Genomic DNA, 25,133 nt, shown 5'->3' with positions numbered 1-25,133 from the left:
AACCAGAAAAAAGAATTATGTTATAAATAACTCATTAATTAACTTAAGACCCATGCAAATACATCAACAAAACAAATACATTATTTTAACTATAGCAAACAAAGGAATATCTTAAGCGATTTGCAGCTTTACAATAAAGCGGTTGAGAATTATATGCGCGCAAATGGCAACGAAAGAAAACAACTACACGCAATACATATGCGTGCTGAGCACTGTGTGATACACGCTCACAACAAACAACAAATATGCGCATGCTAAGAGAGCGCACTTAACATGAAGCGCATAAACTCATACAATGCTGGGTAGCCAATAGGAAAGCCGCATTGCTCTTTTGACAACTACACAAGAGATTTAATATGTTTTAAAGCCGACAGCAGCTGCAAGGCACTATATTAATGAAGCAACCGCTTAACAGCTACCGACAATGTCGTTGGAAGCGCAAAAATTGCTTAACAAAATTTCATCTTTCATATTTTTGTTTGTACCTAGTGACAGCGAAAACTGTTAACCAACGACAGACTGTAAAATAAAATCGATTCTTGTAAATTTACATACAAACTTGTAAATTTTCTATAAATATAACAAAATTAAATTAAAGAAAAATTTAATTAAATTAAAAGAAAATTAAATAAAATTTACATTTAAGCAAAAAAGAAATATTTAAATACCTTTTCTAAAAAACGTACGCTTTTTCCCTTTTCTCTTCTCTCTCACCACGCGTTTGTATAACACGCTTTACGTACATTCAACACGCTCATCACACGCATTAATGGCGCTCGCAATACTCATCATTCATTGCATTTGCGCGTGCAACTTAACGCGCCTGCGAAACGTATACGCGCCTTACTAATATACTCACACCTTGGGCGTACTATGCCGAGTAGGTGCGCGTACTTTCCCGGCACGCAGCTTCCCACCAGATGGCACGACCTTTGGACAAATCACACTGGGACAGAAACTAACCAAGGAGATACAACCTTATAGCTATTGGAATATGCAGTTCTATCAATCGGAACCGGCTTATGTGAAGTTCGATTACACCATACCGCGCGGCGCATCGATAGGTGTCTATGGGCGTCGCAACGCATTGCCAACACACACACAGTATCACTTTAAGGAGGTGTTGAGCGGCTTTAGCGCCAGCACAAGGACAGCGCGCGCAGCACACGTGAGTAGCTTACTGTTTTGCTAAGCAATAAGCGTGTATTTGTAGTTGTAGACATAAGTTTATTAAAATTTATTACGCAAGCGCTTATCATTAGGTGGTTACATTTCGTATATGGTCTTAGTTTTTTAGTTTATGGCATAGTTATAAGGTATTATTTGTCGCTTCAAACTCGTTAACGTACAACTAATGCTTCATTAACCGAACTGTTTCTCTGTGTTTTTCTTGTTTCTCATCCCGTACACAACAAAATCAAACCGCTATACACACATCTCTGTACACATATATGCGTTCCATGTACCACATACCATACACACAACAACATCAAATCGACACATATTCATCGCTCAACGACGTTCATCGCTAAACGCTACACTACGCCTGGCTTCATGGATATAAACGCGCTTCACGCATATGAACGCGCGCTCATTCTACTCCATCTACGCTCTTGTGCGCTTACTTGCCGCGCACAGTTATCGATAACGCGCGAGGTAACACGCTACATGGAGCCCGGTCACTGGTTCGTCTCGCTCTACAACGATGATGGTGATGCGCAAGAGGTCACCTTCTATGCCGCCATTGCCGAGGATATGACACAGAATTGCCCGAACGGTTGCTCCGGCAATGGCCAATGCTTGCTCGGGCATTGTCAATGCAATCCCGGCTTTGGTGGCGACGACTGCAGTGAGAGCGTTTGTCCAGTGCTGTGCTCGCAACATGGCGAATATATTAACGGCGAATGTATTTGTAATCCCGGTTGGAAGGGTAAAGAGTGCTCGTTGCGTCACGATGAGTGCGAAGTGGCCGATTGCAATGGACATGGTCACTGCGTGAGCGGCAAGTGCCAGTGCATGCGCGGCTATAAGGGCAAATTCTGTGAGGAAGGTAATGAACGCGCATTTTACAACAACTTTTTTTTGAAAATGACGAGTCAACAAATTATTTACATTAACGTATGCTTTACAAAATTACTAAATAATTTGCTGTATTTTTCACGCTTTCCAGTTGACTGTCCGCATCCGAACTGCTCGGGTCATGGCTTCTGCGCTGACGGCACTTGCATCTGCAAGAAGGGCTGGAAGGGCACCGATTGCGCCACCGTCGACAAGGACGCCTTGCAATGCCTGCCAGATTGCTCCAATCACGGCAATTTCGATGTGGACACGCAGACCTGCACGTGCGAGCCAAAGTGGAGCGGCGATGACTGCTCGAAGGAGCTATGCGATTTGGATTGTGGACAGCATGGACGCTGTGTCGGCGATGCCTGCACTTGCGACACGGAATGGGGTGGCGAATATTGCAACACCAAACTCTGCGATACGCGCTGCAATGAGCATGGGCAATGCAAGAATGGCACCTGCCTGTGCGTGACCGGTTGGAATGGCAAGCACTGCACTATCGAAGGCTGTCCGAATGGCTGTTCGGCGCATGGACAGTGTCGCGTGAGCGGCGAGGGTCAGTGGGAGTGTCGCTGCTACGAGGGCTGGGATGGTCCCGACTGCGGCATAGCGCTCGAATTGAATTGTGGCGACAGCAAGGACAACGACAAGGGTAAGCGTGTGTACTTGGCATATTTTTTCATCTAAATATTAATAATAATAAATTGTGTTATGCGCCAGATGGTCTCGTCGACTGTGAGGATCCCGAGTGCTGTGCCAGTCATGTGTGCAAGACATCGCAGCTGTGCGTATCCGCGCCCAAGCCGATTGATGTCTTGCTGCGCAAGCAACCGCCGGCCATTACCGCATCCTTCTTCGAGCGCATGAAATTCCTGATTGACGAGAGCAGCCTACAGAACTATGCGAAACTCGAGACGTTCAATGAAAGGTTTGTTCAAGGCGTTTGCCAATTTCTTTACACATTCTAGTTTAAATGCGTATATTTTAAGTTTAAACAAATTAGCTATGTTGAAGCAAAAAACAAAAAAAAAACAAAAAGTTATTGAAAAGCATACAAGCAACATGCAATTGGTGACAAAGATATTTTTTCGTTTAATAAAAGCCACTAAATTTTTGCATTACATAAACGCTGATGTTTTAGTGTGTATAGTGGATGTAAATATCCTGTTAAAAAACAAAAAGAAAAAAGCAACAACAAATAAATAATGCATAATGACAACTAGTTTGCCTTTTTTCAGTTTTTACGTTTTGATATTTTTAAGTTATCGTGCCCACGTCTAACAAATCCCAACCCCCAAAAATATCCCTTACCAACCCATGAAACAAAACATATGTAAATAACTCCCACTATATGTCCTTTGTTTTTGCACCATAAATACCCCAAAGGTAGGCAAGAGTAGCCGTACAAAAATCAAGAAAAAAAATTTACGAAAAGCAAACTGCAGCTGCTGCACAATAAAGCCGCGCTACCTGCTACATACGTCTACGTATAATACAACAAAATATTTTAGTTTTACGCAGGCTTGCATAAAACAACTTTTTTTCGATATATGCTAAGCACGCGTGGCTTAGTTTCAGTTTTGTTTTTTTTTTTTTTCATTGGAGACATTTTACTTTGACAAAAGTTGCAAATTCAAAATGTTTACAGTTACTTAACAATAAATATATGCAACGTATGCAAACATTAAATCAACGCTAATGCAATTAATTTTCTCTACTCTTTTCTCTTCTCTTACACGCGCGCCCTAAAACTGCTACTAACCTACTACTACCAACATCACTACTACTACATACTACCACTGCGTATACGTAACCAATTTACTAATAATACGATTTGTACGATTTCCAATGTAAACGTTTGGCAAATATGCATAACTTTCGGCACTTGCAATACGCTAAAAACAAAAACAAAAAATTTCAAAATTTTATAAAAAAAAAAAATAATAATAAAAATTTTGAAAAATTAAAAACAAAATTTGAAAAATAAAAAAAAATTATAAATTAAAAAAAATATATTAAAAAAAAATTAATTAAAAAAATTTTATTATTAAAATAATTTAAATAAACTTTTTTAAATATTAAAAAAAAAAAATTTAATATTTAAAAATAAAAAAATTAAAAAATTTTAAACTTAAAAAAAATTATTAAAATAATTTAAATAAAAATTTTAAAAATTAAAAAAAAAATCACAAAAAAATAAAATTAATTAAATTAATTTTTTTTAATGAAATAAAATTCCAAAAAATTAAATTAAAACAAATTAAAATTAAAACTAAAAATTGTAAATAAAAAAAAATAAATTAAAAAATTTTATTATTAAAATAATTTAAATAAAAAATTTTTAATATTAAAATAATAAAAAATTAAAAAAAAATTTAAATTAAAAAATTAAAAAAAATTATTATTAAAATAATTGAAATAAAATTTTTTTAATATTAAAATAATTAAAAAAAATTTTAATATTAAAAAAAAACAAAAATATATTGCAAAAAAAATATTTAACCATTAACTAAAATTTTTTAAATCATTACAATCAAAATTACAAAAAAATTAACCAAAAACCCTTCCAAAAAACAAACAAATCGTTTAAAAAATCACCACTAAATTCATTTAACACTAACAGCATTTTTTGGAATTATTTCAATGCAAGGTAAGCAAAGCAACAGCGCTCAAACTAAAATAACTAACTAAATACTCTTAAAAAAAATAATTCGTTGGTTGTTTGGTAACATGTTTTCTTAGCTATTAATTTTCATACTTTAACATATTTCAACGCGCTCATAGCAGTGCGCTCATTTTACTAATTTGTCGTAATTTTTTAATTAATTTTATCATTTAATTTTTCTAATTTCCTTTTTAATCGTCAAACACTTTATTTGCTTTTATTTTCATTACCACTTTTTCATTCATGCGTTTTTCCTCTTCACTTAACCCCCCTCACGTCTAACATAAAATCATGCCGGTCAATTGACTATGCGCCTCGTTTGGGCCATGTAGCGTCATTTTAAGCACTTAGTAGTGCATTTTTTACATAATTTACACACCTTCATACTTTCTTTATTTCATTTAAGATATTTGCGCGCCTAGACTACAAATAAAAAGCGCCTATTACGTTTCCAAGCAACCCTACTGCAAACAATTTAGGTTTTAATTTCAATAGTAAATGCAAAAAAAAGTTTAAAACAAATTTTGAAAGTACCGTTATGACATAAAAATACCTGGAAATGAACAGTATTTGAAAACTTACGAACACCCTGTAAACATGCGTTCGTTCGTCCATTTGTTCGTTCGTTCGTTGGTTCGTTCGTTCGCTGTTACGCTCGTTCAAACTTCGTTCGATTGTGTCTTATGTGTTAAGAGAAAGTCTATTTTATGTTTATATGTGCGTGTGTAATTTTACGTATTTGTTACACCTTATTTGCCGTTAATTTAGCAATTTACCGTTATTTATTTAAGTAGTTTATTTATAAATGTCAATACGTTTTATTAGCGCAAGTTTTATGCATACAATTTTTACGTTTTTCTACTGCTTGTTAGTAAGTTATTTTTTTCCTAACTATTTGCTACCATATTTTACGCTCTCCAGCAAGCATTTTCTATTTTATACCACACACACACATTAATTTAACAAAGACGCCACTAACTCTCCGCTCTTTTTGACTCTTTCCCCTACAGCCGTTCGGCCGTTATACGCGGTCGCGTAGTCACCTCGCTCGGCATGGGTTTGGTGGGTGTACGCGTCTCCACCACGACACTGCTCGAAGGTTTCACGCTCACACGTGACGACGGTTGGTTCGATCTGATGGTAAATGGCGGCGGCGCTGTTACGCTGCAATTCGGCCGCTCACCATTCCGGCCACAGTCACGCATCGTACAAATACCCTGGAACGAAGTGATCATCATCGATGTGGTGGTTATGTCCATGTCGGAGGAGAAGAATTTGATACCCATACCGCATACGTGTTTCTCACACGACTACGATCTTATGAAACCGGTTGTGTTGGCTTCGTGGAAGCATGGTTTCCAAGGCGCTTGTCCTGATCGTTCCGCCATTTTGGCCGAGTCGCAAGTTATACAGGAATCACTACAAATACCCGGCACTGGCTTGAATTTGGTATACCATTCTTCACGCGCCGCCGGCTATCTGTCGACCATAAAGCTACAGCTAACACCAGAAACTATACCAGAAACACTGCACCTGATACATCTGCGCATAACTATTGAGGGTATACTGTTCGAGCGTGTTTTCGAAGCTGATCCGGGCATTAAATTCACCTACGCCTGGAACCGCTTGAACATCTACCGTCAACGTGTCTACGGTGTGACCACAGCGATTGTCAAGGTTGGCTATCAGTACAGCGATTGCAAAGACATCATTTGGGATATACAAACCACCAAGTTGTCTGGCCACGACATGTCTATCTCCGAGGTGGGTGGTTGGAATCTTGATATACACCACCGTTACAACTTCCATGAAGGCATACTGCAGAAGGGCGATGGCTCCAATATCTACTTGAAGAATAAGCCGCGTGTCATACTCACCACCATGGGTGATGGCCATCAACGTCCACTCGAATGTAATGATTGCGAGGGCTTGGCATACAAGCAACGTTTGCTGGCGCCTGTTGCTTTGGCCGCTTCACCTGATGGCAGTTTGTATGTCGGCGACTTCAACTACATACGTCGCATTATGACCGATGGCACCATACGCACAGTGGTCAAGTTGAATGCCACACGCGTCTCCTATCGCTACCACATGGCGCTAAGTCCACTGGACGGCACACTTTATATATCCGATCCGGAGTCACATCAAATCATACGCGTACGCGACACTAATGATTACTCGCAACCGGAAAAGAACTGGGAACCCATTGTCGGCTCCGGTGAGCGTTGTCTGCCAGGCGACGAGGCGCATTGTGGTGACGGTGCTTTGGCGAAAGATGCGAAGTTGGCCTATCCCAAAGGCATCGCCATTTCCAGCGACAATATATTATACTTCGCTGATGGCACAAATATCCGTATGGTTGATCGAGATGGCATCGTCACAACGCTGATTGGCAATCATATGCATAAGTCACACTGGAAGCCCATACCATGCGAGGGCACACTAAAGCTGGAAGAGATGCATTTGCGTTGGCCTACCGAATTGGCTGTTAGCCCCTTGGACAATACACTACACATCATCGATGATCATATGATTTTGCGCATGACACCCGATGGACGTGTGCGGGTCATTTCCGGTCGCCCACTACATTGTGCCACTACTTCAACCGTTTATGATTCCGATTTGGCTACACATGCCACGCTGGTGATGCCACAATCCATATCGTTTGGTCCCATGGGTGAGCTCTATGTGGCAGAGAGCGACTCACAACGCATCAACCGTGTGCGCGTCATTGGCACAGATGGCCGTATAGCACCTTTTGCCGGCGCAGAGTCGAAATGCAATTGCTTGGAACGCGGCTGCGATTGTTTTGAGGCAGAGCACTTCTTGGCGACCAGTGCCAAATTTAATACTATAGCGGCGCTTTCTGTTACACCCGATGGTCATGTGCATATTGCCGATCAGGCCAATTACCGCATACGTTCGGTTATGTCCAGTATACCCGAAGCCAGTGCGTCACGCGAATATGAAATCTATGCGCCAGATATGCAAGAAATATATATCTTTAACCGTTTCGGTCAGCACGTCTCTACAAAGAATATTCTAACTGGCGAAACCACATATGTCTTCACTTATAATGTCAATACTTCCAATGGCAAACTGAGTACCGTGACTGATGCGGCAGGCAATAAGGTCTTTCTACTGCGCGACTACACCTCACAGGTGAACTCTATTGAAAATACGAAGGGACAGAAATGTCGTCTACGCATGACACGCATGAAGATGTTGCACGAACTGAGCACGCCGGACAACTACAATGTGACATTTGAATACCACGGCCCAACCGGCTTGCTAAAGACCAAACTAGATTCCACAGGCCGCTCTTATGTCTACAACTACGATGAGTTTGGCCGACTAACTTCGGCTGTTACGCCCACTGGTCGTGTCATTGATTTAGTATTTGATTTGAGCGTTAAAGGTGCACAAGTTAAGATATCTGAGAATGCACAGAAGGAACAATCGATGCTAATACAGGGTTCGACAGTTATGGTGCGCAACGGTGCCGCTGAATCGAAGACCTCTGTTGAAATGGACGGTTCAATGACAAGTCTAACGCCATGGGGTCACACCGTACAAATGGAAGTGGTACCGTACGCCATTTTAGCTGAAATCAACCCAGTGATTGGTGAAAGCTATCCTGTACCTGCCAAGCAGCGTACTGAAATCGCTGGTGATCTGGCTAATCGCTTTGAGTGGCGCTACTTCGTGCGTCGCATGCAGCAGGGTAAGCAAGGCAAAGGACCACGTCCAGTGTCACAAGTTGGACGCAAGCTGCGTGTGAATGGCGATAATGTGCTTACACTCGAATATGACCGCGACGCGCAATCCGTTGTTGTGCTCGTCGATGATAAACAAGAATTATTGAATGTTACTTATGACCGCACAGCACGTCCCGTGAGTTTCCGCCCACAATCGGGTGACTATGCTGATGTCGACTTGGAATACGATCGCTTTGGTCGTTTAGTAAGCTGGAAGTGGGGTGTGCTACAAGAAGCTTACACCTTTGATCGCAACGGACGCTTAAATGAAATCAAATACGGCGATGGCTCATCCATGGTTTATGCCTTCAAAGACATGTTCGGCTCGTTGCCATTGAAGGTGACCACACCGCGGCGTTCTGACTACCTCTTGCAGTACGACGATGCTGGCGCGCTACAAAGTTTGACAACGCCACGCGGCCATATACACTCATTCTCACTACAAACCTCGCTCGGCTTCTTCAAATACCAATACTTCTCACCGATCAACCGCCATCCTTTCGAAATACTATATAACGATGAAGGACAGATACTCGCCAAGATACATCCACACCAATCCGGTAAGGTGGCGTTTGTACATGATTCCGCTGGTCGTTTGGAGACAATTCTGGCTGGGCTATCAAGCACGCACTACACTTATCAGGATACGACGAGCCTCATCAAATCAGTTGAAGTACAGGAACCGGGCTTCGAGTTACGCCGCGAGTTCAAGTATCATGCTGGTATTCTCAAAGACGAAAAAGTACGCTTCGGCTCAAAGAACTCATTAGCTTCCGCACACTACAAGTACTTCTATGATGGCAATGCACGTCTGAGCAGCATTGAGATGTCCATTGATGACAAGGAGGTGCCCACAGCACGTTACAAGTACAGTCAAAACTTGGGACAGTTGGAAGTTGTGCAAGATCTGAAGATTACCCGTAATGCTTTCAATCGTACCGTTATTCAAGACTCTGCTAAGCAATTCTTCACGATCATCGATTACGATCAGCATGGACGCGTAAAAAGTGTGCTTATGAATATCAAGAGCTTCGACGTCTTCCGCCTTGAGTTGGACTATGATCTGCGAAATCGCATCAAATCACAAAAGACAACATTGGGACGTTCAACATCATTCGACAAGATCAACTACAATGCTGACGGACATGTGACAGAAGTGCTCGGCACAAACAACTGGAAGTACTTGTACGATGAGAATGGCAACACTGTCGGCATTGTGGATCAAGGTGAGAAAATTAATCTCAGTTATGATATTGGTGATCGTGTCATACAAGTTGGTGAGATCGAGTTCAACAGTTATGATGCGCGCGGCTTTGTGGTGCGACGTGGTGAACAGAAGTACCGTTATAACAATCGCGGTCAGCTAATACATGCCTTCGAAAGAGATCGCTTCCAATCCTGGTACTATTATGATGACCGCAGCCGTTTAATAGCCTGGCACGATAGCAAGGGTAACGTAACGCAGTACTACTACGCCAACCCGAAGACACCGAAATTGCTGACACACGTACACTTCCCGAAAGTGGGCAAAACATTGCGTTTCTTCTACGACGATCGTGATATGCTAATGGCAGTGGAAAACGGCGATCAGCGTTACTACGTGGCCACCGATCAGAATGGTTCACCGCTAGCCTTCTTCGACCCGAACGGCATCATAATCAAAGATGTAAGGCGCACGCCATTCGGCCGTATCATCAAGGATACGAATCCAGACTTCTTCATACCGATCGACTTCCATGGTGGACTGCTAGATCCCAACACTAAGTTAATCTACACCGAAGGACGCCACTACGATCCTACAGTTGGTCAGTGGATGACACCAAAATGGGAGACATTGGCCACTGAAATGTCCAATCCAACTGACGTCTTCATCTACCGCTACCACAACAACGATCCCGTCAATCCTAACAAACCGCAAAATTATATGATCGACTTGGAGTCTTGGCTGCAACTCTTCGGCTACGATTTGCGTAGCATGCAGAGCTCGAAGTACACCAAAGACGCGCAATATGTGCCACAAATTTCGATTAAATCAAACACATTGGCACCTGAATTCGGAGTGATTTCCGGTTTGGAATGTATCGTCGAGAAGACCAACGAGAAATTCAGCGATTTCGACTTTGTGCCGAAGCCACTGCTAAAGATGGAACCGAAGATGCGCAATCTACTACCACGTATTAGCTACCGACGTGGCGTCTTCGGCGAGGGTGTGCTGCTTTCACGCATTGGCGGACGCGCTTTGGTCAGCGTCGTAGATGGCTCGAATAGCGTGGTGCAGGATGTGGTATCATCGGTCTTCAACAATTCCTACTTCCTCGATCTGCACTTCAGCATACACGATCAAGATGTATTCTACTTTGTCAAAGACAATGTGCTCAAGCTGCGCGATGACAACGAAGAGCTGCGCCGACTCGGCGGCATGTTCAACATATCAACACACGAAGTGACCGATCATGGCGGCACCGCCGCAAAGGAATTGCGGCTGCATGGCCCTGATGCAGTGGTGATAATTAAATACGGTGTTGATCCCGAACAAGAGCGACATCGCATACTGAAACACGCGCACAAGCGTGCCGTCGAACGCGCTTGGGAGCTCGAGAAGCAGCTGGTGGCTGCCGGCTTCCAAGGACGCGGCGACTGGACTGAAGAGGAGAAAGAGGAGCTCGTGTCGCATGGCGATGTAGATGGCTGGATCGGCATCGACATACACAGCATACACAAATATCCACAGCTGGCCGACGATCCAGGCAATGTAGCATTCCAGCGTGACGCCAAACGCAAACGAAGAAAGATCGGCAGCGCACACCGCGCAGCGAAATCGCGCCGACAACAATTAAGAGTCATGGATTTGAGTGCGTGAGTGGGCGAGGAGACGAGTGAAGAAGCATACAAAAGTAGACGTGTAGCAGCAACTGTGACAAAAGTGAATGAGCAACTCGAAAATGGTGGGCGTGGTAAGGATAAACGAAGTTATGGTGTTGCCTATGCTAGGCACGAAAGCTGGCTAGCAGACGCAAACGCAAACGAACTGAACACCATAGAGACAACACTTTATTTAGACAACAATAACAGCAATAGCAGCGGTGATGATGGTGATGACGAAGACGACGACAACGACAACAACGGCGACGATGAAGATGAGGATGACGATGCGCCGCCGCAAAATGTACGCGAACTCATTGTTGCCAACGAAGCTAACCACAGCGGCAATGAGGAGTACTACCAAGACGAATACTATTATAATAACAACTACTACGATCAGCACTACTATCGCAGAAAAGGCACAGATACAGACGACTTATATTAAACAAACAATACAACTACATACAAAACATATATGAAAAAAAAAAACTGAAAAGCAAATTAAATTTAAAGAATTTAGTGGGTATTAAATTAAAATATGTGTGAGTACGTACGACTAACTACAATACTATGAGTAGGTATGTGTGAAGTAAAGAAATCATAAAAAACAGAAATTTTCAAAATCAATATTTGCGTGTGAAAATGGCAAATTTGTAAAAAGTAAATGAAAAAAAATTTAGGAGTGAAGGTTTAGCAGTTGAAAAGACGCCAAGTAAATTATTTAGTAACAAAATAATAAAAGTATTTAGCACGCACAGCGCTAAGTGGCGTAAGAAGTCGGATTTGGTGCGGAAAAGTAAAGCAGAAATTTTCAAAAACTAGCACAAAAATTAGAAAAGCACGTGAAAGCAAAATTACAAGCATGATTGTAAGCAAATTGGAAATCAGCAAGCAGCAGGGAAAAAGTAAGGTTAGGAAGCATGGTGCACAAATGCGACGCTAAAATGTTTAATTTTGTGGTTATACAACGTGCAGGCGTGCAATTATTTTCGGAGAACTTCAGTTTTTGTATAAAGTAAAAAGCAGTTGAAAAGCCATATAACTTAAGCGTTTAAGTGGTGAATATACAGTAAACAGTCTAGCAAATTAAGTATTGTAATAGGCAGCAGTAAGAAAAATGAGTATTAAAAGTGGTAAAAAAACGAAAGAACTTAGTGTAAACTGAATGTTTTTGTATAATTGCAGGTTAAGCAGGAAATTAACAGATATTTGGTGCAGAACAAATAAAAAAAATAAAATAATGTTTTTTTTTTCAAGAAGAAAAAATTAAAAAAAAAAGATTATTGAAAAAAAAATTATTTAAAAAACAGATTATTAATAATAAAAAAATATTTAAAAAAAATATTTAAAGAAAGGATTATTAAACACAAGATTATAAAAAACAAATTATTAAAAAAATTATTTATATAAAATGTTGATATACAGACATTGTGTAGTGCAATTTTGTTGTTTTTGCTAGCAATGTATGTATATTTTTTGTATTTTTTTAGAAATTACTTGCTATGCTAAGACTTAATTTTCCAAAAAAACTATTTTTTTAATGAATACTGTTAAACTAATTTTTGAATGCTTTCCCAAATAAAAAAAAAAAATTGTTTTGTATTATTTGTATTAAAATTATTTTTAAAATTTCCAAAATAAAAAAAAAAAATTTTTTTATTTCTAAAATTTTTTTTGTAATTTTTTAGAAAATATTTACTATGCTGAAACTTACTTTTTCACCAAAAAAAATGTTTAAATACTGTTCAAATAATTTTTAAAATTTCCAGAATTAAAAAGAAAATACTTTTTTTGTAAACTTTCTAAAATTTTTTTGAAATTATTTACTATGCTGTAACTTACTTTTTCATCAAAAAAAATATGCTTTTTAATTAATACTGTTCAAATAATTTTTAAAATTCCCCAAATTAAAAAAAATAATATTTTTTTTTAACTTTCCAAAATTTTTTTGTAAGTTTTTTTGCAATTGTTTACTATGCTGAAACGTATTTTTTTCAAAAAAATTTTTTTTTTTGTTTTAAATTAATACTGTTTAAATAATTTTCGCATGAATTTCCAAATTAAAAAAAAAATTATAATTTTTTTGCAAACTTTACCATTGTACACAATTTATTGCTATTTGCTTTGTTTAACGGACCTAAGAACTGTGCTAAACTGTACTTTTGACTATACTATACAGTTAAATATATTTTTTTAAATTCACAACGCTTACAGTTAATTCTAAAAAACTATGAAAAATTCTGAAAATTTTTAAAATTATTGCTGTAGATATTATAAACATATTTTTACGCTTCCACACTACTTTAATTACGAAATTTTTGAAAAAATTCTAAAAAAAAATTCTGAAAAATTTGTAAAACATCGCTGTACTTCTGTTAAATCCCACGCCCAAATCAAAGTTAGCGCATTCAAATAAATAATACAAAGCGTTACTCACATGACATGCACGCAGTGGCTTCAAAACTGTCAGACTCAATTTCCATTGCTGATTCGCCAAACTTTTGTACTCCTTGCCAAATACTCACAAGAAACTGCAAAACAAAAAGAGAATATAAAAAAATTGTGATATACCGACATTTTAATAAAAGCAACACAAAGCTAAATTAATATTTTTTTTTGATTTTTTGTCTTGTATATGTGTTTTCTGTACATCTGTTTGCAGTTGAACAAATCCAGCAATTATTGGCACACATTGATTTGTATACTGAAACACACTTTAAAATTTTTCTTAAACTGTTTTGCAGTAAATACGAAATGTTAATATAATATATATATTAATATATATATAATTGAAAGTAAATAGTTTAAACGCTGACAAATGCCATTTATATTTTAATTACATTTACTTGTAACATTTTATAATTATAAAAATATTTTTTATTTTTTGTATGTATGTTTGTATATGCATTTTCAAGTGTATTGGTTAATTATGCATATATTTTTTAAATTTTATATTATGCATTTAATTTTTTTAATTTTTTATAACGCATAATTAGTGTTTAAAATTGTAAATTATTTATTTAAATACACTTGAAAACTTGTAGTTTTAAATATTATATAAATGTTTGCTTTAAATTTTATATTATACTATATAAATAAATATTTTAAAAATGAAATAACAGTAAATGCATGGGGCTACTCTTTTCTTTGTATTGAATTTTTTTACTGCTTATAAAAAAGCTTTTTTACTGAAAATCGTTAAACGAAAATTTTTATACAATTTTTTTAAAGTTTTTTAAATACTTAAAAAATTTATTTATTTTTTAAATTTTTTTATTTTTTATTTAAAAAAAGTTCATAAAAAACGCATTGTTATCGAAAATCAGTTGAAGGCAGTATTTCTTTATTTTTTTTATTTTTTTATTTTCCTTTTTTATTCTTTTTTTGTTTGAATTATTTATTTTAAATTTTCTTACATTTTTAAATTTTTATTTTTAATTTTAGGAATATTTTTTTTTACCATAAAACACTTTTTAAAAATCAAATTTAAGCTGGTTTTTAGTTTTGCAAAGCATTTTTCACCTACTATAACTTCGTTTTCAACTTACAACAGTGATTTCCAGTGAAAGTCAAAGCTTACAGAGAAAGTCAAATTGTACGAAAACAGAAAAGCTCGCATATACTTTTTAAACAAAATAATTTTCAACTTACTACAGTAATTTAAAAAGTGAAAGCTCATAAGCTTACAAGCTTTAATTTCTCAAGTTGTACAAGCTTAAATTTTTCAAGTTGTACGAAAGTTCCAAAGCTCGCATACTACTTTTGAAACACAATCGTTTTCAACTTACTACAAGATTAAAAAAAAAAGTGAAAGCTCACTAAGTTACAAGCTAAAATTTTTCAAGTTGTGCGAAAGCACAAAAGCTCGCGTAACGGTTCTCAAGCAAAATCTTGTTCCACTTTAGTAATTTCCAGTGAACGTGAAAGCTCACAAGCTTACAAGCTGAGATTTTTCAAGTTGTACGAAAGCACAAAAGCTCACATAACTCTTTTTAAGCAAAATCCTTTTCCATTTACTGCAGTGATTTCCACTGAAGGTGAAAACTCAAAAGCTTACAATTTTGAAATTCAAAGCACGAAAGCTCCCATAATAATTTTCAATCAAAAGCTTACATTTTTGAAGTTGAAAGCACAAAAGCTCGCATAACTTTTTTCAAGCAAAACCTTTTTCCACTTACTGCAGCGATTTTCAAAGAAAATAAAAGCTACAAAGCTTACAAGCTTCCATACTTCAAGTTGTACGAAAGCACAAAAGCTTGCCTAGTACTTTTCCAGCAAGTTTTTTTTAATTTAAATCCCATATACGGAATAAAAAACTATCTACTCAACAAATTAAAAATTATTCTCACAACTAACGAACTACATACAATATTTACCAATATTCTCAACGATCTATGTATATTTACGTATATGATTAACGAATTTTAATTATTCTCAAATTATATGTTTATGGTGTGTATAATTATTGCGATATTTAAATTTGTATTAATGCTCTTATTATTATTATTAGATGACATGATTATTGACTATTGATTAACCGCATCTCTAGTGTTATCCAATTAAGGAATTATTAGGTATAGATATAGAGGAGAATCAAATTGAAGGAAAACACATACTTAGATACATACATATACTATATACGCATACACTTAGGCTGTAAGTACACAATGTAAATAGCACAAATATCCCACTAAATAACCTTAATTACCGTTAGGTGCTAAGTGTTTAGGTTAAATACAAAAATCACAACAATTTGCCAGTATAAACGAAAAAGAAGTAAAGAAAAAAAGAAATGTACGTACAGACATACATAAATATATATAAACTTTGCAAAATTGCTGTGTAAAATACATAGTAAATGACTAATGTGTTAGTAATTTTAATAAAAAAAGCAAGAAAAATCAGCAGCAAAATGAAGTGCATATTTTTTAAGAAAAGACAAGAACAAAAAGAGGAGCACACACACATGTGTGACGGTGTTGAGAGCAGTAAAAAAAAATTACAAAAATAAAAATAATAATTTTCCTTAACCCAATGTGGCGAAACAGTGCGTTTTGGGTATGCGATATCCACTTACGCAACGCGGTTCGTCGACGTTTGAGTTTAGCAAAGCAAATGCCACAAGGTGTGTAATGTAAATTAAAAGCAAGAACTTGTAGAATAATTAATATTAAATATGAAAAACTTAGTTATGTAAGCAAAAATTATACTGTAAAAATTGCAATAATTTGAAAATAAATTAGTTATATTACAAGATAAGCAAATATTAAATTAAGCAACTGCGCAAAAGCAAAAAATGCGAAAAAACATACCAAAATTATGACTGATACAAGGAAATTTGAAAAAAAATGCAAGAAACACAAAAACGAAGCGTAATATTAAAGCAAATTGCAGCAAGGCATGCAACAAGCAAGCATGCTTATAATGAGAAATGCACTTAAAAGAAGAGAAATAAAACGAAAACTAAAACACTTAAAAGCATTGTGCGCAAAATCCGAAAAAAACGCAAAATTTACTTTCACGCAGCCACAAATAGGACGCAAAGTTTCATGTGAAAAATAGTAATTGCCCCACAATTGCATTTTTTTTTGTATTAGTGAAACAGCAGATTTATATATATTTATGTATACTTTGATTGTTTCAACTTTTTGTTTTTCATACGAAATAAACTTAGTTGCTAAGTGGTGAAATGCAGCATATAAATATGAAAATAAAATAAAAGGAATAAAAGAAAAACATTAGTTGAAGCAAATTGCCGCAAAAGCAGAATTAGCCAGAGATAAATGTGTACTTGTAACTGTATTAAATATGAAATAAAAAACTATTAATAAAAATAAAAATGAAAATTAAAACCAACAAAGAAATTTGTACTCAATTTTAATGGCGGTAAGCGGCACGGAAAGTAGGTATTTATGTGTGTGTCCTTAATGAACATGATTTTCATAGATCAGTTTGTATGACAACTATATGCTATAGTGATCTTATTTAAACAATTTTTACGGCGGTTATACTCTTGCTTGACATAAATATCTCTGCAAAGTTTCGTGAAGATACCTCGTCAACTAAAAAATTTTCCCAAACAAGGACTTGGGTTTGATCGGTCAGTTTGTATGGCAGCTATATGCTATAGTGGTTCGATCTGAACAATTTTTACGGCGGTTATACCTGTGCTTTATATAAATATCTCTACTAAGTTTCGTGAAGATTCCTCGTCAACTAAAAAAGTTTCCCAAACAAGCACTCGGATTTGATCGTTCAGCTTGTATGACAGCTATATGTTATAATGGTTCGATCTGAACAACTTTTACGGAGGTTATACCTTCGCTTTATATAAATATCTCTACTAAGTTTCGTGAAGATTCCTCGTCAACTAAAAAAGTTTCCCAAACAAGGACTTGGGTTTGATCGGTCAGTTTGTATGACAGCTATATGTTATAATGGTCCGATCTGAACAATTTCTACGGATGTTATACCTTCGCTTTATATAAATATCTCTACTAAGTTTCGTGAAGATTCCTCGTCAACTAAAAAAGTTTCTCAAACAAGGACTTGGGTTTGATCGGTCAGTTTGTATGGCAGCTATATGCTATAGTGGTCCGATCGAAACAATTTCCACGGAGGTTATACATTTTCGTTATATAAATATCTGTGCTAAGTTTCGTTAAGATACCTCGTCAACTAAAAAAGATATGTACATTAAACTTATAAGATGACGCCCACTTTTCAAAAATTTGTTTGCTCACAGGTGCACCTTTCTACTGCGATTCCCTGCACCATATTAAAGCTTAGTTATGACATTTTATAGGTTTTAGGTTAATAGCGTTTTGTGGGCGTAGCAGTGGCTCGATAATGCCCACCTACTACGAATACGTAGGTTTACGTGTTTTACTAAGGAATATATCAAGTTTCATCAAGATATCTCAATTTTTACTCAAGTTACAGCTTGCATGAACGTCTGGACAGACGGACAAACAGTCACCCGGATTTCAACTAGTCTCTATCATTTACATAGATATATACCTATCCTATCTCGATTAGTTTTTGGTGATACAACCGACAGGTGAACAAAACTATTATTCTCTGTAACTGGTTGCAAGAGTTTAAAAGAAGCTAAGTATTAAATTTCATTCCGATCTCTCAAAAATGACGAACAAATTATAGTAATATCTAAACCAACTTGCCTTAGAAATCGCGGACTCGAATCCGGTTTTAGATCCAAAGTCCCTTAGGTGAAGTTGCTCAGAATGACTTGAAGCAAATTTCCTACATACGCGATTTTTTGTAAAAAATGGACCAGTTCTCATGTACTTACGTACAGTCAGAAATGTATTATAAACATATATAAATTATAATGCAAATATAAACCATAATACAAATATAAATTATATACTATACATACATATATGTACAAATGTTCAAATAAATTGGTTACAAACTCACCCTTTTTAAACTTGCATTGTCCATTTTACACCACGCGCTATTTTTTTTATAACAACACTATCGCACTTAATACCCGGCACACGCGACGTAAGCCAACCGAGAACCGCATGAACGATATAACTTTTATTCATACGCACATATGCACACCCACGCACGAACCCGTACACGCACTTAAGGAATTTGCACAATATAGACATTCATAATTTCGAGTATTTTAACGCTTTACGACTTTCACGACACTATTTTTTTGCACTTCATAACGATTTTAACTTTAAACTAAATAAAAACACAATTAAACACTTTAAACAAATACTTTTCACTAATTTTAACAAATATCCGCTTCATCAGCCAAGAACTACGTGTTTTCAGTTTCATTAACACTTGTAAATAAATATTTTTACTGTTACATTGCATTCCTCAATTGGAATAATTCAGCTGCATTCCCCTTAATTTCGCTTTCCACGACTCTAGCAAATTCGAAACTCTTCTAAAAACTGTCACACTCTTCATTATCAATTATTACACGCATAATGTGTTGAAGGTCAACTTCGAACACTAAAAAATTTGCAACAACAACGCAAACAATCAAAGCATCACTCATTACCATTTCTCCTATGCTGAGCACGCAGCTTATGTCACTCATATAGGAACGTATTAGTGTGTGTGTGTATGCGAGCCCTTTGCGCAGCTTTGATATGCAGGTGTGATTGTTAGATGTAAGAGTGCATAACTGACGAAGAGAGCATTGAAAGCGAAATTGAGCTTATGTAAACTCAAGGATGCTGGAAGTTTTAGTGACAGGGCGAACTCATCCTAGCGTACTGGAAAGAAGTACTAAGAGATCAAAATTTTAGAGTAGTAAGAGTAAGGTGGGAAGTAGACGTATGTATGTATGTATATGGACTGGAAATTAGATTTATAATCATTTTAGTATTATTTGAAGTAAAATATCATTACATAAAAGGAAAGTGAATTTAATTAATATAAAGTAGGAGAGAAGTATGTGTACATAATGTGACTTACATACATATGTATGTAGTTACTACTTAAATACTTTTGCCAAAAAATGTTGTTTACTCTGTTAGGCCGGGGACTTTTCAATTGATAAGATTTATTTAGATAGAGCCAATTCAACATATTATCCACAAGCAAAGCGGCAACTTAGCATCAAAGGAATTTAACAATGACGTTAAAAATGATACAAAATTCATGTTGCAAAAAAGATAATTTTTTGCGTGAATTTGGATCTCCTTAAAAGTATGTCTTTATATAATATTATTATTATTTTTTTTTTAACAGTTATGTACATCTAAAAAAATTACCAAAAAACGAGTGTATATTCTACACAAACATACATACTTGGCTAAAAAAACTGCACTACAGTTATGCAACATAGGGCACGTGACGTCATAAGACGGTTTTGGTTGAGCCGGTAAAAGTGAGTGCCGGACAGAAACGGATAGTAATCAAAATGTTAGGGTGATTTTCAAGCGCAGGTTCGAATACGGTTGAGGGCAATTATTGTCATTGTCACTGCTTCCCTTTTTAGCTGTTTATAAATAATGATTTTAAAAAGTGAAGAATTGAAAAAATTTTAACTGAAAATATAAAAATTAAATTAAAAATAATTATTAAATATAAAATTAATAAATTAAAAATAAAATATGAACGAAAACTGAAATGGTATTTGCTATAACTTTAGTGAAGTAAAATTGTAAGAAGTTTGAGCAAAAGAAACTTTTTTGACAGCTGGAGAAATACAACCGTTGTTATCAATTTTGTTTTCTTAAAAAAAAAACATAAGAGGTAAAACCGTTATTTATTTTATTTTTTCAAAAAAAAAACTTCCATTTCTCACCAGCACCAAAAAAATGTGTTGTTTTAGCAACCAAACATATTTAATCGATAATAATGGCCATGCAACGTTGCTTCTAAAGCTCAAATTCATAAATGAAAAAATACGGTATCTCAGTTCAATAATTCAATTCTATGTGTGAGCAAAACAAAAACTCAAAAATATTGCTTGAAAGTGGTGAAGCAAATGGGAAATGACAATTTAAATATTTTCGAAAAAGTCTAAGAAAAAAATTTTCAGTAAAAATTCTAAATTTATTGGATCAAAACGTGTAAAATTCGCCGGAAAAAAAATTAAAATTAAATAAATTAGTAAACAAATTGCAATAATTAACATTTAGCAAAATATTTCATTGCAAACTTTTTCGAAAAAAAATTCTGCGTTATAAATTATAATTTTAAATATAAAACTACTAAATGGTGTGATAGCAAGGAGGCGTAATGGCGAAGAAGGGTGGAGTGCAACAATTGCAGGCCGACCTACAAAACGATGAGGATTTTGAGAAGTTCCTCGAGCGACCTGGCTTATTAGGTATAGGGTTTCGGGCACACAAAAAAATTTTCAATTTCAAAATTTTTAATTAAAAAAAAAAAAATTTCTTAAAATTAAAAAAAAAAAAATTTTTTAATTAAAAAAAATAAATTTCTTAAAATTAAAAAAAAATTTCCTAATTTTTTTTGAAAAAATTTTCCTAATTTTTCTTTTCATTTTCAATATTTTTTCACTTTTCCATCATGTTAAAATTTTTAATTTTTTAATATTTTTAATACATTTTTTTAATTATTTTTTAATATTTATTTATACATTTTTTTAAATATTTTTTTTTTTTAATATTTTATAATATTTATTTTTAATATTTTTTTTAAATATTTTTTTTTTTTAATATTTATTTTTAATATTTAAATTCTTTTATTTTAATTTTTTTTCAATATTTTTTCACTTTACCTTTTTGCCAACTTCACTGTTGTAGTGTTGGATATCTACTCGGAATGGTGTGGACCGTGTTTGGGCATGGTCGGCAGTTTGCGTAAAATAAAATTGGAAATCGGTGGCGATAATTTACATCTCGCTATTGTAAGTAGTTTAATCTGCACTAAGTTATTTGCAATAAATTTTCAATTCGTTTGATTTTTGAAAGTGCAAATCGGATACGATCTCTTACCTGAAACGATTCTGTAAGAAGAGTGAACCAACATGGATGTTTGTGACAGTAAGTGGAAAAAATTAAATTTATAAAAAAATACCTATGTCTCTCAATGTCCAGTTAGCCACCATCTGTCACTTAAATATTGGTTAACTTTACCAAAGGAAGAGTCTTGGGTCTAATTAGGTCTGTCAGTTAAGTTCTGGTTAACTTACTCAATTAAGTTTTGGTTAACTTTATGGAAAGAAGGAATTTTAGGACTAATTAGATCTGTCAGTTAAATTCTGGTTAACTTACCCAAGACTCCTGCTGTCGGTATAGTTAACCAATACTTAACTGACACATGCTGGCTAACGAGACATTCAGAACACAGTCCTTAGAGCGTAAAAACTACGTCAGCCAGGACAATACGCTGATATATAACAAGAAATGTAGTTAACCTTGACTTTAATCAATTTGATTAAAATTTCCTTACTTCCAACACTCTTCATAAACTTCGCAGAAAGGCAAAGCCACAAATCTATTATTCGGCTCCAACACACCAAAGCTCATGAAACTGATAGCACAAGAACTCGAATTGCTCAACAAGCCGCGCACATTCTATGATATTACCGAGCTGCAACCGGAGGAGGAGCGGCGCCGCAAAGTGAAATTGGATACTCAAACGGAGGCGATAAATAAGGAAAAGGCGGCAAAGAAGAAAAAACGACATGATTATTTGAATATGATGACAGATACCATAATCGAGAACATACCTGATATGGGTGTGACCGTTTTTGGGCCGCAAGTGAACCGCGATATGTACAAGAAGCTACTCGAACCGGCGGAAAACATGAAGCTACAGTGTAAAGACCGACGCGTTATCAATGTTAGTCGTGCCGATTTCGATGTGGTGAACTATGCTTGTCCCAATCCGCTGTCCGAGGATGTGCTCGAGCAGTTAGATCAAAAGGATTTGATGATGTGCTTTTGGAAAATGCCAGAGGATGATCGTCGACCCATACCGGAGGTATTGAACAAATATGCGCACGAACTGACGAAGGAACGCCATGAAGTGGACGATCTTACTGAAGAGGAGATTGTGCATCCGCCAATTATAGTGCCGATGGATTTGACAATTGAAATTGAATTACAGGGTTAATAATTAATTACAGTGTCACAAGTTACGCAATTTACTTATAATCATACGTTCTCCTTTCGCAGAGGGTGAAGAATGGGAAGATGAACCAGAACCGGAACCAGAGCCTCCACCTGCGCCGAAAAAAGCGCATTTGAAAAAGGAAGAGGCACCAGCGCCTGCCGCTGCGGCCGAGCCTGTTGAAGGTGAAGAAGATGAAGGCGAAGAGGGCAGTGAAGGTGATGAGGGCGGTGAAGGCGGCGAAGCTGGCGAAGGCCCCGAAATGCCAGATCTACAAATGGAGCCATTTGATCTCGATTTCGATTTAGATGATGGCGAAGAGGCAGAAGACGAAGCCGAACCCGAGCCAGAGGTTGAAATTGTTGTGAAGAAACGTTATCGCAAGAAAATCATACGTATACCACCAATATGGGTGGCGGGCAATGCGCGCACGCATGCGGCACTCATATACGTATTCTTCCGTCAACAAACATCCGGTTTCTTGCCGCCCGACCCGGCGCCAGAGCCGCCGCACATCATTATGGCCTTTGATGCGTATAAGAAACGTGATTTGATAAGCGTAATGGAGCGACTGAAGGACGATGTGCCGCGTTACGGCTTCTTTACAAGCGACGAAGCCGAGGATGCGAAACTAATAGCGAATTCAGCAACAAAATACGCTGGCTTACCACAAAATCCGTAAGTAATGCAGGCATAACGATATTCCACTTTAACCAAAGTGTACTAAATGTATTGTGTGCATCTTTTGAGTGGAATTCCATAGCGCTCAGTGCGTTAACTTTTGTTTTTCTCCACACCACAGCACGGACAAAATCGTATTCAAGGTTAACAAGCAAACATCGCATACAATGCTTTCGCTGGCCACATATGGACCGAGCTATGTTAGTCCGGACGCTGTGATTGGACATGAGGAAGCGCTTAAATTCTTCCCCGAGAGTTACAAAACAGCCGAACAGGAAGCAGTCGAAATGGCCGAAAGGGAATCTGTAAAACCAAAGAAGAAGAAGGTAAGCTAGCAGCAATTCTTTGCGTTGCATACCTTAAACTGTAACATATACGCCCTTGCAGAAGCGTTCATCACTACATAACATCAAGAGCGAAAACGCGGAACAAGCGCCTGCAACTAGTACTGAGGAAAGTGGTGAAAGTCGACCAGCAACTGCACCTGAGGGTGAGGAAACCGTCGTAGCAGAAACACAATTGGGCGAAGCACCACCAACGGAGGGTGAACAACCACCAGCAGCTGGCGAGGGTGCTGAGGCGCCACGAGAAGGCAGCATATCGGCGCCAGCAGACGCCGAAGCAGCGCCAGCGCCAACAGGTGAGGAAGCTGCAGCAGCTGCAGAGAACCCTGATACTGGCGGTGGTGGCGGTGAAGTAGCGCCGTCCGAAGCGCCACCAGAAGCAGAGGGACACACGGAAGCGCCGGCAGAGGCACCGCCAGAAGAAGCGCCGCCCGCAGAATGAAACCCGCCTCCAAAAAAAAATTGAAAAAATGTAGAAAAATATAAAAAAATAATAAAAAAAAAAATTATAAAGGTATTTTTTTTAATTCAAATAAACAAAAGCTAAAAATTAAAAAAAAAGTTAAAAAAGTAAAAAAAAAATAAAAAATAATAAAAAATAATAAAAATAAAATTTAAAAAAATTTAAAAAAAAGTTTAAAAATTAAAAAAAAGTTTAAAAATTAAAAAAAAATATAAAAAAATAAAAATAAAAAAAAATAATAAAAAAAATAAAAAAAAGTAAAAAATATAAAAGAATAATAAAAATATTAAAAAAAAAACAAAAAAACTAAAATATTAAAAAAACCAAAAAAAAAATATAAAAAAATATTTAAAAATATATAAAAAATTAAAAATAAATATAAAAAATATATGAAGAAAAAATAAAAAAATATTAAAAATTATATTAAAAATATAAAGAAATATAAAAATATCAAACAATATATAAAAAAATATATAAAAAAAAAATTAAAAAAAATATATAAAAAAAAAATATAAAAAAAAAGAATAAAAAAATTATAAAAATAAATAAATAATAAAAATTAAAAAAAATATATAAAAAAAAATAAAAAAATAAAAATTAAAAAAACAAAAAAAATAAAAAATAAATAATAAAAAAAAATATTATAAAAAAATAAAAAAAAAAAAAAAAATAAAAAAAAAAAAATTAAAATATATTAAAAAATAAAAAATATATGAGAA

The 25,133-nt window shown here is 35.9% G+C and overlaps 2 protein-coding genes across 7 annotated transcripts in view; both read left to right on the top strand.

The window, feature by feature from the left end:
• The window catches only part of LOC105227845 (teneurin-m), a 464,312-nt gene extending 452,424 nt beyond the window's left edge, over positions 1-11,888 (top strand). For 4 of the 6 annotated variants that reach the window (XM_049457225.1, XM_049457222.1, XM_049457223.1 and 1 more), the window contains 6 exons: positions 885-1,168; positions 1,639-2,050; positions 2,171-2,716; positions 2,785-2,992; positions 4,688-4,714; positions 5,740-11,888. In XM_049457225.1, coding sequence (XP_049313182.1) covers positions 885-1,168; positions 1,639-2,050; positions 2,171-2,716; positions 2,785-2,992; positions 4,688-4,714; positions 5,740-11,347 — 7,085 coding nt within the window. In that variant the 3' untranslated portion in view covers positions 11,348-11,888. The remainder of the gene's footprint in view (positions 1-884; positions 1,169-1,638; positions 2,051-2,170; positions 2,717-2,784; positions 2,993-4,687; positions 4,715-5,739) is intronic. The other 2 variants (XM_049457224.1, XM_049457227.1) reach the window with 1 other exon arrangement.
• An 8,850-nt stretch (positions 11,889-20,738) lies between these two features.
• Positions 20,739-24,454, top strand: LOC109579177 (fibrous sheath CABYR-binding protein-like). The gene is made up of 7 exons (XM_049457233.1): positions 20,739-21,175; positions 21,615-21,718; positions 21,783-21,854; positions 22,291-22,924; positions 22,992-23,604; positions 23,729-23,933; positions 23,995-24,454. Exons 1-7 carry the CDS (start codon positions 21,085-21,087, stop codon positions 24,391-24,393), a joined length of 2,118 nt encoding a protein of 705 aa, XP_049313190.1. The 5' UTR covers positions 20,739-21,084; the 3' UTR covers positions 24,394-24,454.
• The last annotated feature ends 679 nt before the right edge of the window (positions 24,455-25,133 follow it).

The sequence above is a fragment of the Bactrocera dorsalis genome, chromosome 5 (assembly GCF_023373825.1).
Source record: "Bactrocera dorsalis isolate Fly_Bdor chromosome 5, ASM2337382v1, whole genome shotgun sequence".
Lineage (NCBI taxonomy): Eukaryota > Metazoa > Arthropoda > Insecta > Diptera > Tephritidae > Bactrocera > Bactrocera dorsalis.
Note: the sequence above shows the minus strand (reverse complement) of the source record. Positions and strands in the feature narration are given on the sequence as shown.